Source organism: Gorilla gorilla, chromosome 3 (genome assembly GCF_029281585.2).
Source record: "Gorilla gorilla gorilla isolate KB3781 chromosome 3, NHGRI_mGorGor1-v2.1_pri, whole genome shotgun sequence".
NCBI classification, from domain to species: Eukaryota; Metazoa; Chordata; class Mammalia; order Primates; family Hominidae; genus Gorilla; species Gorilla gorilla.
The window spans coordinates 123457747-123474895 of record NC_073227.2 but is presented as its reverse complement, the minus strand read 5'-3'; the positions used below and the strand labels follow the sequence as shown (position 1 = coordinate 123474895).

The following is a 17149-nucleotide window of genomic DNA, read 5'->3' as shown; positions in this document are numbered from 1 at the left end:
AGGGAAAATTCTAACCATCCATTGGTGAGGGACTGGTTAAATAAGTGCAGCACATTCACGTCATGGAATTCTATGTCACAAATAAAAAATGTGGTAGAGCTATAGTGCTGATTTGAAGGGTGAAGTGTCCTGTTAGGGAACAGGGTAAGTTCAGGAATAGTGTATCTAGAATGTATTGACATCTAAAAGTAGCTTAGAGGGTGAGAACTAGGAGGCCTCAGAAGAGGGTGGAAGATTTTTACCTCCTGCCCTATACCTTTCTATAGCGTGTGGATGGTACTACTCTCAATGTATTATCTTTATTTTTCTATTAATAAAGGACCTAGAAAAACAAGAGGAGCTAAAAATTGTTCACATGCATCTGAAGGAGCACCAAGAAACTATTGATAAACTAAGAGGGATTGTTTCAGAGAAAACAAATGAAATATCAAATATGCAAAAGGACTTAGAACACTCAAATGATGCCTTAAAAGCACAGGTATTTTATTTTTAAGTTATCTCAGTTACTGAGAGTTTGAATCAAACTTTTTGTGTAATGAAACAAGATATGAATTACCCTAAAATTGAAGGCAAGTGAAGACTTACTTGCCTACTCAATTTAGAAACTATCATTGATCTTTTTATATCTACTGATAATCCTAACTTATTGTATGATTATCTCAAGATCCAAGAACTTCAGGAGAAAGAACATCAACTTCTTTTTTTTTTTTTTTTTTTTTGAGACAGAGTCTCGCTCTGTCGCCTGGAGTGCAACGGCATGATCTCGGCTCACTGCAATCTCTGCCTCCCGGGTTCAAGCGATTCTCCTGCCTCAAGTCTCCCAAGTAGCTAGGATTACAGATGCATGTCATCACACCCAGCTAATTTTTGTATTTTTAGTAGAGAGGGGGTTTCACCATGTTGACCAGGGTGGTCTCGATCTCCTGACCTCATGATCCACCCGCCTCGGCCTCCCAAAGTGCTGGGATTACAGGCATGAGCCACCAGGCCCAGCCTCAACTTCTTAAAGTAAAAAATGATCTTAGGGAAACTATGTATCAAACAGGTCAGTTAAAGAAGCAGTTAGAGGCCTGGAATGTAACTCTGGAAAGTGTAGAAACGCAGAAATTAAGATTGACTCAGAAGCTTCATGAAAACCTTCAGGATGTAAGATTTGTTACTAAGGAAAATGATAGCCTAAGAGGAGTAGAGGAAATCTTTAAAATGGAGCAAGACCAACTTAGGGAAGGCCTTAGAGAAATAGAAGCTAAAGTAAGCTCATTCCTCTCCCTGGCAATTCAATGTATTGTGTTCTTACAGCATTGAACCCTTCTTTGAACCAAGTACTACTGTTGGCAAGAATGAAATGATACAGCCTTTTAAGCAGATAATTTGGTACTGTTCTTGAAAAGTTCAAGTCTGCAATTAGCATTTTCCTTATGGACTTTAGCCTACATATATACTGTTAAAGGAGTGTGTGTGTATATACAAACACAACGTATACATATGCCACAGGTTATTTATTGTAGTGATTTTAATTAAAAATCTGAAACAATCTAAATGTTCCTCAGAAGGAAACAGTAAATATGAACAATATGTCGAAATACTATGCAACACTTAAAAAAAGTCATATATGTGTAATGTGTTTGCCTCTGGAAAGTAGAAGTAGAGTGTGAAGAGAGGAGGACAGGGAAGAGAAAGCCTGTACCTTAAAAACAACAACAAAGATATAGAGTAACAGTGTTATTATTTTTACTAAGAAAATATATCACTTTATTTTTTAAAAACTAATATTAAGATATGTCGCTGTTTTTAAAATTTCTCTAATGATAAAGGATCTGAAAATACAAGAGGAACTAAGAATTGCTCACATGCATCTGAAAGAGCAGCAGGAAACTATTGACAAACTCAGAGGAATTGTTTCTGAGAAGACAGATAAAATATCAAATATGCAAAAAGATTTAGAAAATTCAAATGCTAAATTACAAGAAAAGGTATTTTTATGGGGGGATTGTTTGATTGGATATCTGATTTGTTTGTGCCTAAAATTGTTGGGGATATAAAATGGTTCAACCACACTGGAAAACACCTTGGCAGTATTTACTAATGCTGGACGTAGCCTGCCTGAGGCCCAACATTTCCACTTCTTGGGTATGTACTTAAGAGAAAAGAGTACGTACATACTTCTATAAAAAGACACAAGAATGTTTATAGCAGCCTTATTCAAAATAACAAAAAACTGAAAACTCAAATGTCCATCAGCAGGAAAATGGATACATACGTTGTGATATATAAGTTCAAAAGCAGGCAAAACTGAACCAGGATGATAAAGGTCAGAATAGTGGCTGTCTCTAGGAAAGAGCACACAGAAACTTTATGAAGTGCTAGAAATATTCTCTGTTTTAATCTGGGTTGTAGTTTCATAGATTTATACCTGTGTCAAGAATAATTAAGTTATACATTGAAGATGAGCATGCTATATATATGTTATACCTCAAAAGAAAGTAAAATTCTGTGTGGAATTGTGCAGGATATCAGTGAGAGTAACATGGGTAGACAGTTGTCTTAATCAATTTAGAAACTATTATTTATCTGTCCCTAAAAAGCCACCTAACATATTATTTTATGATTATCTTAAGATTCAAGAACTTAAGGCAAATGAACATCAACTTTTTAAGTTAAAAAAAGATGTCAATGAGACACAGAAAAAAGTGTCTGAAATGGAGCAACTAAAGAAACAAATAAAAGACCAAAGCTTAACTCTGAGTAAATTAGAAATGGAGAATTTAAATTTGGCTCAGAAACTTCATGAAAACCTTGAAGAAATGAAATCTGTAATGAAAGAAAGAGATAATCTAAGAAGAGTAGAGGAGACACTCAAACTGGAGAGAGACCAACTCAAGGAAAGCCTGCAAGAAACCAAAGCTAGAGTGAGTTGTGTTCTCTCTTTACCCTACCATTATATTCACATATTTGGGCAAAAATACAGTGTTCACTGCAGCGTTGTGTCTGGTGACTAAAACCTAGAAATAATCTAAGTGTCCACCAATAAGGCACTATCTGTATAATGGAAAACTAAGCATAAGAATGGGGTGTTCTTTATGTGATATTGATTTAGAAAGATGTCCAAGTGGTGTGAAAGGAGAAGGCTATGGGTGAGGCTACCAGCAGAAAATTTTACTTTACTCTTCTAATTTAGGAGGTTGTATAATGGTTGTTTTTAACTGTGAGTGTATAGTTTTTAAGATTTTGTTTAAACTCAATCATTAAGTAAAGGTAATGTGCCTTTATATCATTACATTTCTTGATTTCTTCTAACCATAAAGGATCTGGAAATACAACAGGAACTAAAAACTGCTCGTATGCTATCAAAAGAACACAAAGAAACTGTTGATAAACTTAGAGAAAAAATTTCAGAAAAGACAATTCAAATTTCAGACATTCAAAAGGATTTAGATAAATCAAAAGATGAATTACAGAAAAAGGTATGTGTTGTTTTGTTCTTCTTTTGGAAGTAACTGTGCCCAAAAGTATTTGTGGAATTAAAAAGATATAGATACAGATATGTAGATAGATATGTGCATATAGAACACAAGTAGACACTATTTACCTTCCTTGAAGAAACTGCTTACATTCTAACTTGTTTTACAATTATCTCAAGATCCAAGAACTTCAGAAAAAAGAACTTCAACTGCTTAGAGTGAAAGAAGATGTCAATATGAGTCATAAAAAAATTAATGAAATGGAACAGTTGAAGAAGCAATTTGAGGCCCAAAACTTATCTATGCAAAGTGTGAGAATGGATAACTTCCAGTTGACTAAGAAACTTCATGAAAGCCTTGAAGAATTAAGAATTGTAGCTAAAGAAAGAGATGAGCTAAGGAGGATAAAAGAATCTCTCAAAATGGAAAGGGACCAATTCATAGCAACCTTAAGGGAAATGATAGCTAGAGTGAGTTCAGAATCTTCCCTTGTGTAGTAACTACTAATAAGAATTAAGCTTTTTTGAAAAGAATTACAATGTTTTTATTTCTTTCTCTGGAAATTCCTATGAACAGTAAAGGACAGTGGGAAATGGTTACTCTGATTTTTACACAATAGAAAACAGTTTTAAAAGAAGCAAAAATATTTTCAGAAAATAACATTTAATTCTTTATTTTTATAAACTGTGTTAAAGCAGTCTATTTCCCTTAATATAACATTTTAAAGTTTTTTTAAATCAAGAGATAGCATTATTCTAAATGGAGAAATATTTGAAGGATTAGATTTGTAAGTGAGCAAATATTCCCATTTCTCTACCTATACATGCTGGAGTTCTAGAGTTGGGCTCTTATTGGTGAAGTTAAAAGGAAAAAAGGCAAGATAAATATAAAAATTAAGTTCCTCTGGTATGACTATTTATAGATATTCAGAATCATATATCGTAAAATATCTAATTAAATCCTCTTTTTGAAAGTAACAAAGTTCAGACAAATAAGTTTATTAAAATCTGTAAAAATCTTTTTTATTCTCATATTTATTTATGTGGACCTGAACTAAATTTATAGAGATTTAATTCATTCAACAAATATTCTTCTAGGTACTGTAGTGAACAAGATAAGTGGGAGTAAATGTTTTTGTTTCACTTTATACTTTTTAATCAGAAATGCAAAATGTACACAGGATATGAACTTTTCCAAGGTGCTGGGAAGAATATATGACTAGGGTTTGAAACACCATAGACAGTACAGGTGGTTTTGCCAGTATATTTGGTTGGCGCCAATAAAGTGCATTAGGATAAAAGCAAGTGCCACTGTTAAAACTACAAGTGAATAATGCAGAGATTTGGAAGAGTAGGAATCAGAAATTAAAATCTAATTTATTTGTTTTCCTGGTTGTTTATTTACTTATTTATTTATTTTTATAGAGACAGGGTCTCACTATGTTGCCGAGGCTGGTTTTGAGCTCCTGAGCTCAAGTGATCCTCCTGCCTCGACCTCCTAAAGTGCTAGGATTACAGGCGTGAGCTACCATGCCTGGCCCTAAAACCTAATTTGTAGCTATGAAAAACAAATCCTGTCTCCAAAAATTAGATGATTTTTCTACTTTTTTACCAATGAGTTAAGGTCACTCCCTATAAAACTTACTGATACTATTATTCATTTTCTGATCATTTTAACATTGCTTTTGAGTGACAAGTATAATATTTAATTCCATTATTGAAATGTCATGTAATTTAGAAGTGTGCGATTAGACATTATATGTGAATATAGTCATGACAAAAGCCCTGTTTATTTTCTTTTTACCAAAGCAGGACCGACAGAACCACCTAGTAAAACCTGAAAAAAGGTTACTAAGTGATGGACAACAGCACCGTATGGAAAACCTGAGAGAAAAGTGCTCTACAATAAAAGTAAGTACCCCCTGTTAAAACTACAAATGATTATTGGTTGTCTTCCAAAGGCTTACCGAAACCTGAAGTGGGATTGAAGGAACCTCTGGAGTAAATAGATAGTGCTCAGTATTTTTCTAAACATTGTAATCTAGTACAGGTGTGTGGGTATAATGCATATATACACACATACACAAACAACAATGGGAGCTTGTGAATTTAAGTCCTCACCAGAAAAGTGATACTTGAGCAAATACCTGAACGAGGTAAAGGGTCAGGCCATACAGATGTCTGAAAAGACCATTATAGGCAAAGGGAACAGCGAGTACAAAGTTCCTGAGGCAGAAGACTCTGTGGTGGTTCAAGGAATATCGAAAAGAGGGCAAGCTGCTAATGAATGGGATCAGAGAGTTAACAGGGAAGAGGCAAGCTGTGGGACACGAAAAAAGACTGAGTTTTATTAAGTGAGGTGGAGATCCATTGGGGAATTTTTACCGCAAGAGAAACATAATCTGACTTAACATTTTAAAGGGATGACTCTTAATTGTTATATTGAAAATAGAGTGGAAGCAGGAAGACCATTATAAAGACTAATTTCAATCACCCAGGCAGAGATCATCCTGGCCTGGCCCAGAGAGGGAGCAATAGAGGTAGTGAGAAGTGTTGAGATTCTGAATATACATTGAAGGGAAAGCCAACAGGATTTACGGTCACACCTGTTGGAATGCAAGATCTCTAAGGACATTTTTGTTTTGTTTATGACTACATCATTTAGCACATTCCTGACATAAGTCAGTGTTCAATATGCTGCTGTATACCGTAGTTGATTCATCCTAAAACCAAAAACAGGAATCCCCTCTCCAACATTCCAGATTGATTAACATCTAGCTTTTCTTAAATTATTAAAAATAAAGGGCTCATTCTTGTGAGAACGCCCTTGTTTTATTGTTTAGCAGCCTGAACTAAACATGTTACCTACTACATGATTACAGTAACTTGAATTTTACATGTTTCTCTACCTGTGCTCTGACCAGTGTGTCACCTGCATAGCCTCAAGTCACTTGAGTCTATGGGTCCAGATTTATTGCATGTCTACTGTATGCCAGGTACCATACTGGGTGCTTTACCTCATGATATAGGCTTTGTTGCTCCATTCATAAACAAGGAAACTGCCTTTCCTCAGAAAGGAAGTTTAGCAGTTGCCCAAGGTTACACAGCTAGTAAATTGTTAGAATCAGAATTTTAAACTAAGTCAGACTTGTGTCTGACTTAGTTCAAAACTTGCGTATAGAAACATGTTTATAAACATAATTTTGTCTCCTTCAAGTTAAATGACTGTGTCTGTTTTATAGATTACATAGGTATATAGGTATAGATCATATATTTTACTTGACCCCAGAAAACTTTGTGGTAATTATTGTAGTCTTCCTGTTGTTGTGAAAATGGCTCAGTGACATCCCCAGTCAAGAAGTGGCAGAGCTGGAACCTGAACTCTACCTCTGATAAAGGGTTAGAAAACAGATTGTAGGCAGATAGTAGGATTGTGTGAAGTATCTATACCAAGCTGACAAATAGGTGGTTTGATTCTTAATCACTTGTTTTATCTGCTAACTCAGACTGCCTACTATAAACATAAACCAGCTCTCAACCATGAACTACAATACATACTTAATTGAATTTACTCAAATTTCTCATCAGACTTTGTCAATGTTGATTCATATCATGGATATTCAAAAAACTAAAAGAAAATGCATCAAAATGTTAAGAATGGTTGGTCCTGGCTTTCTTTGTTATATTTGCTTAAATTTTTTAAATTGCCATAATAATTATCTATTATTTCTGTTATCCAAAATGACAACAAGAGTTTCCTTTTGTTTTTAGACACAAAGGTCTTTATTTCTCTCCTACAGAAAATGTTAAAGCATAAGTTTTGTTACAACTCTAGAGTTGTAACTACTTATTGTGATATTAGAATGAATTGTTATAAATTGAGTGAATTCTCATTTCCTTTAGGAGCTTTTGAAGAGATACTCAGAGATGGATGATCATTATGAGTGCTTGAATAGATTGTCTCTTGACTTGGAGAAGGAAATTGAAATCCAAAAAGAGCTTTCAATGAGAGTTAAAGCAAACCTCTCACTTCCCTATTTACAAACCAAACACATTGAAAAACTTTTTACTGCAAACCAGAGATGTTCCATGGAATTCCACAGAATCATGAAGAAACTGAAGGTACCATCTTTTTTAGTAATATCCTTTTAAATATTTCAGTTATAAACATCAATGTATTTAAGTCCTGCTTCAGGTGCCGGCATATTTGCTATTTAGTATTCTTACTACCAAATTAAAGATTATGTGGGTCTGAGCATAGTAATATGTAGGATATCAGCAACACCTGAACTCTGCCTGTGGGCCTAGACATTATGTCAGGATGTTCAGGAGGCAGATGTGAGTTAACATCTCAAAGATCTCATAGTCTGGGGTGAGACAGACATATAAACAAGTATTAAGTGCAATGATAGAAGTGTATGCAAGTTATATGACGTACTAAATAAAATTACAGAAGATGAAACTGTAGTAGAAGCCAGACTCAATAACAAAGCTTGGAGTTCTTTTTGTAGATGGGGAATCATTAGACTATTGTTTTAAGTGGTGGTGTTAACAGGATCTGATTACCATTTAGGTACTAAACTAAAGAATACAGAAGAAATGAGTTTGAGGGAGTTAAACCTAGTAGCAGAAAGCAATAAGAGGCAGTTACAGTGGTCCAGATGAGATATTATATGTGACTGTACTACTAGGGAGGGTTTCATAGGGCTAGAGAGGACAAACGAGATTAAAGAAATATTTAGCAGCTTAAAATAGTAGGTCAACATAATTGATAGTGGACATAAGGGAGAGAAGTTTAGATGGAGTTCTTGGATTTGGGCTTAGTCAGGTTTGTCGATAGTGGTACCATTAACTGATATTCAAAAATAAAAAAGAAAGAGAAACAAGGTAGATGAGGCAGGAGATTGTTTAATTTGAGATGTTTGGGGGCTGAAATACCTATGATGGAACATCCAAGAAGAGAAACCAAGTAGACATTTAGATTTGAGTTTGAGGTTTGGCAGGAGAAAAATAAGAACTAACATTTGAGACTGATCAGCATATAGGTGATAGATAATATATTTGTAAGATCATCCAGAAAGCATAATGAAGAATAAGAGCCTTGGGATAAAAACAGAACTCTGGAAAAGATAAATGTCTAAGAGGCAGTAGCAGAAAAGGGAGCAACACATGGGTTCAAGGTTGGAAAAGTCAAAGATACAGGAGAGAACCTAGCAAAAGTACTGCTACCCAAATCAGTGGAGAAGAGTATGTCAAAGATGAAGTTATGAGTGGCAAATACTTCAGAGAGTCAGAATATGGACTGAAGATATTCTCTCAATGTGGTAATAGAACTCATTAGTGATCATTGTCAGAACAGTTTCAACTGGGTAGTTAAGGAAGAGACCAGATTATAAGAGGTTAAGGAATGGTGGAAGTTGAGGAATAAGTAAGCTGGTATCTGCCCTACCTGGGTAGATTGCCCTTCAGGCCCTGGTAATTCTTCCACAAATCCTGGTAATCAGACATCTAGAATTATTCATGAAGTCCATGAGACATTTGGCATTGAAATTATTGTCTCTTGAAGCCAAATATCTAAATATGCTTGACAAGGAAGTCTTTTTTTTTTTTTTTTTTTTTTGAGACGGAGTCTTGCTCTGTTGCCCAGGCTGGAGTGCAGTGGTGCGATCTCGGCTCACTGCAAGCTCCGCCTCCCAGTTTCACACCATTCTCCTGCCTCAGCCTCCCAAGTAGCTGGGACTACAGGCGCCTGCCACCACGCCCAGCTAATTTTTTGTATTTTTAGTAGAGACAGGGTTTCACTGTGTTAGCCAGGATGGTCTCGAACTCCTGACCTTGTGATCCGCCCACGTCAGCCTCCCAAAGTGCTGGGATTACAGGCATGAGCCACCATGTCCGGCCGACAAGGAAGTCTTGAGGCATGTAACATCATCTTTTTGGTTACCCAATCAGCGTTGGCAGGAGAGGATGTTGAAAATGAGTCTCATGAGTTTAACTGAGAAACCTGGGTGGTTGGTAATGTAATTAGCCAAAAACTGGGCAATAGAAAAAGGAGGACTTGTAGAGAAAGGGATCATGTTACGTTTTAAACATGTTAAATTTGAAGTACTTGTAAGACATCCAAGAAGTATATCTGGTAAGAAGTCAGAAATAAGGGATTATAGGTCTGGGAGTTAGTTATTCTCCTAAGATACTAAGAGGAAAAAACTGGGGATAGAGACAAGCTCTTTCCCTTTTCCTCACTTGTGAGAGGATATAGGTAAATAAGAGATGTCATCCTACCTCGTAGTCTCAAGGATGAAAACTTTCTCTACATGTGACAAAATTTTCATTTACCAATTTGTTTAATTTTTTTGTGCAAGTATGTGTTAAGCTATGTTACAAAAATAAAAGAAGAACAACATGAATCCATCAACAAATTTGAAATGGATTTTATTGATGAAGTGGAAAAGCAAAAGGAATTGCTAATTAAAATACAGCACCTTCAACAAGATTGTGATGTACCATCCAGAGAATTAAGGGATCTCAAATTGAACCAGAATATGGATCTACATATTGAGGTATAATTTATTTTAAATGGATTTAATTAGATTTGAAGCCTTTTTATCAAGTAGAAAGGTACTTTTTCATGTGCTTAGAGCTATTTTCATTTACCAGAAATTAAAAATACGTTGCAGAATGATACCTGGCCAGACATAAAGACTGGCAAATAATGGACTAGCCTCCCTTCAGACCTCAATAGATACAGGAAAACTTATGTCTATGCTGGGAGTCAGAAACCTCTTTATTACAACAACTCCACATGAAATGTGTTACTTGCATTCATCTATGTGAGGCTGGCATCCAATTCCCAACATGTATGTAAGGTCTGCTATATGTACTAAAAAGCTACATTTAGAAGCACTTCATGAAGCCAGCCCCAGTGGCATGCCTATAATTCCAGCTACTTAAGAGGCTCAGGCAGGAGGATCACTTGACTCCAGGGGTTCAAGATCAGCCTGGGCAACATAGTGAGACCATCTCAAAAAATAAAAATTAAGATGCACTTCAGGTATTGTAGCAATTAGTCACAAATTTGTCATTTTGACAAGCTTTAATTCTAATAGGTACAATCTGTCACATCATGTATACTGCCAAAATTATATTATGCAAATAACTAAAGTTTTAACTTACAATTATATTTCTTAGTTTACTTTAAAATATTAAGAAATGATAGTAAAAGGAAGAAAAGCAAGAGTCCACTAGGTATTGCCCTCTTTTTATGCTATATAGATATATAAAATATTTGGATCAAAACTTTCCTAATGTTTAAACAATTTGACGCTTATTTTTCACACAGGAAATTCTCAAAGATTTCTCAGAAAGTGAGTTCCCTAGCATAAAGACTGAATTTCAACAAGTACTAAGTAATAGGAAAGAAATGACACAGTTTTTGGAAGAGTGGTTAAATACTCGTTTTGATATAGAAAAGCTTAAAAATGGCATCCAGAAAGAAAATGATAGGATTTGTCAAGTGAATAACTTCTTTAATAACAGGATAATTGTAAGTATTACTTTTTGCTGTACTACTTTTTTGTTGCTGTTTGCTTTAATTGTCCTACCTCATTCTTAAAAGGACAACTTATGTATATTTTCTTTAATTGTATATGCTTTAAAAAAATTGATTTGATAAAATGTGTTCTTCCTCTAATGTATTATTCTTCCTTATCAATTCATACTGATCAAGGTAATGAAATCTTGTATAATATTTAGTTTCCACTTGTGAAATCTTGAATCCTCTTACTATTCTCCTCTTTTTCTTCTCCTTCTCACTGCTTCTGTAAGAACTGAGCCTTTTCCACAAGTAGCCTTAGAGATCGTAAGACATGAGTCTGTTTCAAGCTATGGGCAGCAACTGTGGTAAAGTCATAGACAAGCCTGGCCAGCTACTTTAGATGGGCCTCATGTGCTTTAATAAACTTTTTTTTTTAAGAGCAGTTTTAGGTTCACAGCAAACTTGAGCAGAAAGTACAGAGAGTTCTCTTATAGCCCATCTCCACAAACACAATCTCCCCTATCAACAGCCCACATCAGGGTGGCACATTTGGCACAATCGATGAACCTACATTGATACATCATTATCACCCAGGGGAGTCCGTAGCTTACATTAGGGTTCACACTTGGCATAGTACATTCTATGAGTTACAATTGTAAAATGACATGTATCCATCATTACAGTATCATACAGAGTAATTTTACTATCCTGCCATAAAAATTCCCTGGGTTCCACCTGTATTCATCACTTCACCTTCCTAAACCCTGGCAACTGTTAATCTTTTTACTGTCTCCATAGTAGCACCTTTTCCAGAATGTCATATGTTGGAATCATACGGTTGACAACTTTCACTTAGTAATATTTATTTATGTTTTCTCCATGTCTTTTCATGGTTTCATAGCTTATTTCTTTTTAATGCTGAATAATATTCCATTGTGTGTATGTACCTGTTTATCTACTTACCTACCAAAGGATATTTTGGTGGCTTGTATGTTTTGGCAATTATGAATTCAGCTGCTATAAACATACATATGTATCTTTTTGTGTGGACATACATTTTCAACTCTCTTGAGTAAATATCAAGGAATGCAATTTCTGGATCATACAGTAAAAGTTTGTTTAGTTTTGTAATAAACTGCCAGACAGTCTTCCAAAGGGGCGGTACCATTTTGCACTCCCACCAGCAATGAATAAAATTCCTGTTGCTCCACATTCTCATCAGCATTTGGTGTTGTCAGTTTGGGATTTTGACCATTCTAGTAAGTGTAGTAAGTGTAGTATTTGACCATTCTAGTGGTATCTCATTCAGTTTGCAATTCTCTAATAACATATGATGTTGAACATTTTTTATAGTTATTTGTCATCTGTGTATCTTTTCTGGTGAAGTGTCTGTTCAGGTCTGTTGCCCTTATTTTAGTCAGGTTATTTGTTTTCTCATTGTTAAGGTTTAAGAATTGTTTGTATACTTGGAATATTGGTCTTTTATCAGATGTGTCTTGGAAATATATTCTACCAATCTGTGGCTTGTCTTCTCACTCCCTTGGCATTGTATTTCAGAGTGCAGATTTTTAATGTTAAAAAAAAGTCTAGCTTATCAATTATTTCTTTCATAGATTATGCCTTTGAGTTTGTATCTAAAATATCACCAAACCCAAGATCATCTAGATTTTCTCCTATGCTGTCTTCCATAGTTTTTGTTTTACATTTAAACCAATGATCCATCTTGAGTTAATTTTTCTGAAGTTCTTAAGGTCTTTTTTTTTTTTTTTTCTGCTTGTAGAAGTCCAGATTCAGCACCATTATATTGTCTTTGCTCCTTTGTCAATGATCATTTGACTACGTAGGATCTATTTCTGAGCTCTCTATTCTATTCCATTGATCTATTTGTTCTTTCATTTATAGCAAATCTGGAAACTGCTGATTTTTATAGTAAATCTGGAAGTCAAGTAACATCAGTTCTCTGACGTCGTTCTTCAGCATTGTGTTGGTTATTCTGGGTCCTTTGCCTCTCCATATAAACTTTGGAATTAGTTTGTCCCTATTCACAGAATAACTTCCTATGGTTTTGTTGGGATTGCTTCTAATTTATAGATGGAAAGAACTGACATCTTGACAATATCGTGCCTTTTTATCCATGAATATGGAATATTTCTCCATTTATTTGATTCTTTTTTTTTTATAAGAGTTTGGTAGTTTTTCTCATATAGATCTTGTATATATTTGTTAGATTTGCCTATGTATTTTATTTTGGAGGGTGCTAGTATAAATGGTAATGTATTTTTAATTTCAAATTACACTTGTAAATTGCTGGTATACAGGAAAGCTATTAACTTTTGTATATTGACTTTTTATCCTGCAACTTTGCGATAGTTGCTTATTTAGTTCCAGGAGTATTTTTGTTGATGCCTTCAGATTTTCTATGTAGATGATCATGTCATGTGTAAACAAAGAGAGTTTTGTTTTATTTCTTCTTTACAAATTTGTGTACCTTGTATTTTCTTTACATGTCTTATGGCGTTAATTTGGACTTCCAGTACAGTGTTGAAAACCAGAGGTGAGAGGGGACATCCCTGCCTTGTTTCTGATCACAGCAGGAAGACTTCTAGTTTCTCATGATTAACTATGATGTTAGCTGTAGTTTTTTGTAGACATTCTTTATCAAGTTGTAGAGGTTCATCTCTATTGCTGAGAGTTTTAAATTATGAATGGGTATTGGATTTTGACAAATTTTTTCTGCGTCCATTGATATGATCATGTGATTTTTCTTCTTTAGCCTATGTGATGGAACATTAATTGATTTTTGAGTGTTAAACCAGCCTTGCATACCTGGGATAAATCCCATTTGGTCATGTATAATCATTTTTACATGTGATTGGATTTGACTTCCTAATATTTTGTTGAGATTTTCACATCTTTTTTTACATCTTTGTTTGTTTTTTATTTTATTTTATTTTATTTTTTGAGATGGAGTCTCACTCTGTCTCCCAGGCTGGAGTGTAATGGCACAATCTCGGCACATGGCAACCTCTGCCTCCCAGGTTCAAGCACTTCTCCTGCCTCAGCTGGGATTACACACACGCACCACCACGCCTGGCTAATTTTTGTATTTTTAGTAGAGACGGGTTTCACCATGTTGGTCAGGCTGGTCTCGAACTCCTGACCTCGTGATCCACCCACCTCGGCCTCCCAAAGTACTGGGATTACAGGCATGAACCACCGCACCCAGCTTTTACATCTCTTTTTATGGGAGATACTGGTCTGTAGTTTTCTTGTATAATGTCATCATCTGGTTTTAGTATTAGAATAATGCTGACATCATAGAATGAGTTTCCGTTTCTATCTTCTAGAAGAGACTGTAGAGAATGGGTATAGTTTTTTCCTTAAATTTCTTAAATATTTGGTAGAATTCACCATTGAACTCATCTGGACCTGGTGCTTTCTGTTTTGGAAAGTTTTTAATTACTGACTCCATTTCTTTGATAGATATAGGCCTAATCAAACTGCCTTTCTTGTGTATTGGTAGATTGTATCTTTCAAAGAATTGGTCCATTTCATTTAAATTATCAAATTTGTGGGTTCTTCATAATTGTGGGTTGTAATAATTGAGTTGTTCCTAATATTTTTTAATGTCCATGGGCTCTATAGTGATGTCCTGTCATCCATTTCTGATATTAGTAATTTGTATTCTTTTTCTTTTTCTTAGTTTGCCTAGCTAGAGGTTTATTAACTTTATTGATCTTTTCAAAGAACCAGTTTTTAGGATATTTATTTTCTCTATTGATTTTGTTTCAATTTCATTGATTTCTACTTTTATTATTTCTTCTGCTTACTTTGGATTTAATTTGCTCTTCACTTTTAGTTTCCTAAGGTTAAAGCCTCATTTATTGATTTTTAGGTCTTTCCTCTTTTCTAATACTGGTATTCAATGCTATAAATTTTCCTCTAAACACTGCTTTTACTGCATCCCACAGATACTGATAAGTCAATTTTCATTTTCATTGAGTTCAAAATACACTTTAATTTCTCTTTATTTCTCCTGTGACCCGTATGTTGTTTAGAAATGTATTTTTTAAATCTCTAATTATCCAGGGATTTTTCAGCTGTTTTTGATTTCTAGTTTAATTCCATTGTGGTCTGAGAGCAGACATGGTATGATTGGTCCAGAATGTGGTCTGTCTTCACAAATATTCAATGTGAGTTTGAGAAGAATATATAATATGCTGCTGTTGGATGAAGTAGTCAATAGATGTCAATTGCATCCAGTTGATAGATGGTACTGTTAAATTCAACCATGTCCTTCCTCATTTTTCTGCCTGGTGGATCTGTTCACTTCTGATAGAGAGGCGTTGAAGTCTCCAACTATAATAAATTGATCTATTTCTCCTTGTAGTTTTATCAGTTTTTGCCTCAAGTATTTTAATGCGTTTTTGTTAGGTGCATGCAAAATAAAAATTGTTATGTCTTCTTGGGGTATTGATGTCTTTATCACTACATAATGTCCCTTTATCCCTGATAGTTTTCCTTGCTCTGAACTCTGCTATGTGTGAAATTAATATCACTACTTCATCTCTTTTGACTAGTTTTAACATGGTGTATCTTTCTCCATCCCTTTACTTTCTAATCTATGTGTCCTTATATTGAAGATGGGTTTCTTGTAGACAACATACAGTTAGCTCTTATTTTTTGATCTGCTTTGACAGTCGTTCTTTTAATTGGTGTATTTAGACCATTGACGTTTAAGGTGATTATTGATATAATTGGATTAATATCTACCATATTGTTTCTGTTTTCTATTTTTTGCCCTTATTCTTTGTACCTATTTTTGTCTTCCACATTTTTTCTGCCTTTTATGATTTAAATTATTTTATGATTCCATTTTCTCTGCTTAGCATACAACTACACTTCTATCTTGTTTTAGTGGTTGCTCTAGAGTTTGCAATATATCCATTTACAACTAATCTGAGCCCAATTTCAAATAACACTTTCCACTTCACAGATAATATAAGTACCTTATAATAACAAAATATTTATAATTTCTCCCTCCCATCCATTGTATCATTGCCGTTATTCATTTCACTTATTCATAAGCATACATAAGTTAGCTCAGTTAAGAATAAGAAAATAAGTTTTTGTTTTACCTTCACTTATTCCTTCTCTTGTGCTCTTCCTTTCTTTATGTAGATCTGAGTTTCTGACTATATCATTTTCCTTTCCTCTGAAGAACTTCTTTTTAACATTTCTTGCAAGACCAGTCTACTGACAGCAAATTCCCTCCATTTTTGTTTGTCTCAGAAAGTCTTTATTTCTACTTTATTTTTGAAGAATAATTTTACATGGAATAGAATTATAGGTTAGTATGTTTTTTCACTCCACTGTCTTTTAGCTTGAATAGCTTCAGAGAAGTCAGACGTAATTCTTATCTTCACTCCCCTATAGGTATGGTGTTTTTTCCCTTCTAGCTTCTTCAAAGATTTTTTTTTTACCTTTGATTTTTCTGAAGTTTGAATATGATATGCTTAGATGTTGTTTTTTGTTTTTGGGGGTTTTTTTTCGGGTTTTTTTTTTTGTATTTGTCCCATTTAGCATTATGAGTTTCCTGGATTCCTGGTTTGGTGTACGTTGTTAATCTGTGGAAATTCTTAGTCGTTATTACTTCAAATATTCCTGCTCTTTCTTTTTCTGTTCACCTTCTGGTATTCCCATTATGTATACATTACACCTTTTATAATTACTGCACAGTTCTAGGATGTTGTTTAGGGATTTTTTCTGTCTTTTTACTCTTTGCTTTTCAGTTTTGGAAGTTTCCATTGTCATATTTCCAAGTTGAGTTTCTTTCTTCAGCCAGTCTGCTAATGAACTCTTCAAGGGCATTCTTCGTTTCTCTTAAGAGCATTTTTGGTCTCTAGCATTTCTTTATTTTTTTTCTCAAAATTTCTATGTCTCTTCTTACATTGTTTATTTGTTCTTGCAAGTCGTCTGCTTTTTCCACTAAGGCCCCTAGCATATTAATCCATTTTTTTTAAATTTCTGGTCTGATAACTCTAATGTTCCTGGCATTTCTGACTGTGGTTCTGATGCTTATTCAGTCTCTTCAAACTGTGTTTTTTGCCCTCTAGTATGTCTTGTAATTTTTTTTGCTGAAAAGCAGGCATGAT

General features: G+C 34.6%; 1 protein-coding gene across 10 annotated transcripts in view; it reads left to right on the top strand.

Moving 5' to 3' along the window:
• The window catches only part of CENPE (centromere protein E), a 92564-nt gene that overhangs the window by 54758 nt on the left and 20657 nt on the right, over positions 1-17149 (top strand). For 7 of the 10 annotated variants that reach the window (XM_055385437.2, XM_055385435.2, XM_055385440.2 and 4 more), the window contains 8 exons: positions 320-478; positions 1815-1973; positions 2619-2909; positions 3306-3464; positions 5270-5371; positions 7364-7582; positions 9823-10020; positions 10800-11003. In XM_055385437.2, coding sequence (XP_055241412.2) covers positions 320-478; positions 1815-1973; positions 2619-2909; positions 3306-3464; positions 5270-5371; positions 7364-7582; positions 9823-10020; positions 10800-11003 — 1491 coding nt within the window. Of the gene's footprint in view, positions 1-319; positions 479-1814; positions 1974-2618; positions 2910-3305; positions 3465-3640; positions 3932-5269; positions 5372-7363; positions 7583-9822; positions 10021-10799; positions 11004-17149 lie in introns of all 10 variants that reach the window. The other 3 variants (XM_019026039.4, XM_055385436.2, XM_055385439.2) reach the window with 3 other exon arrangements.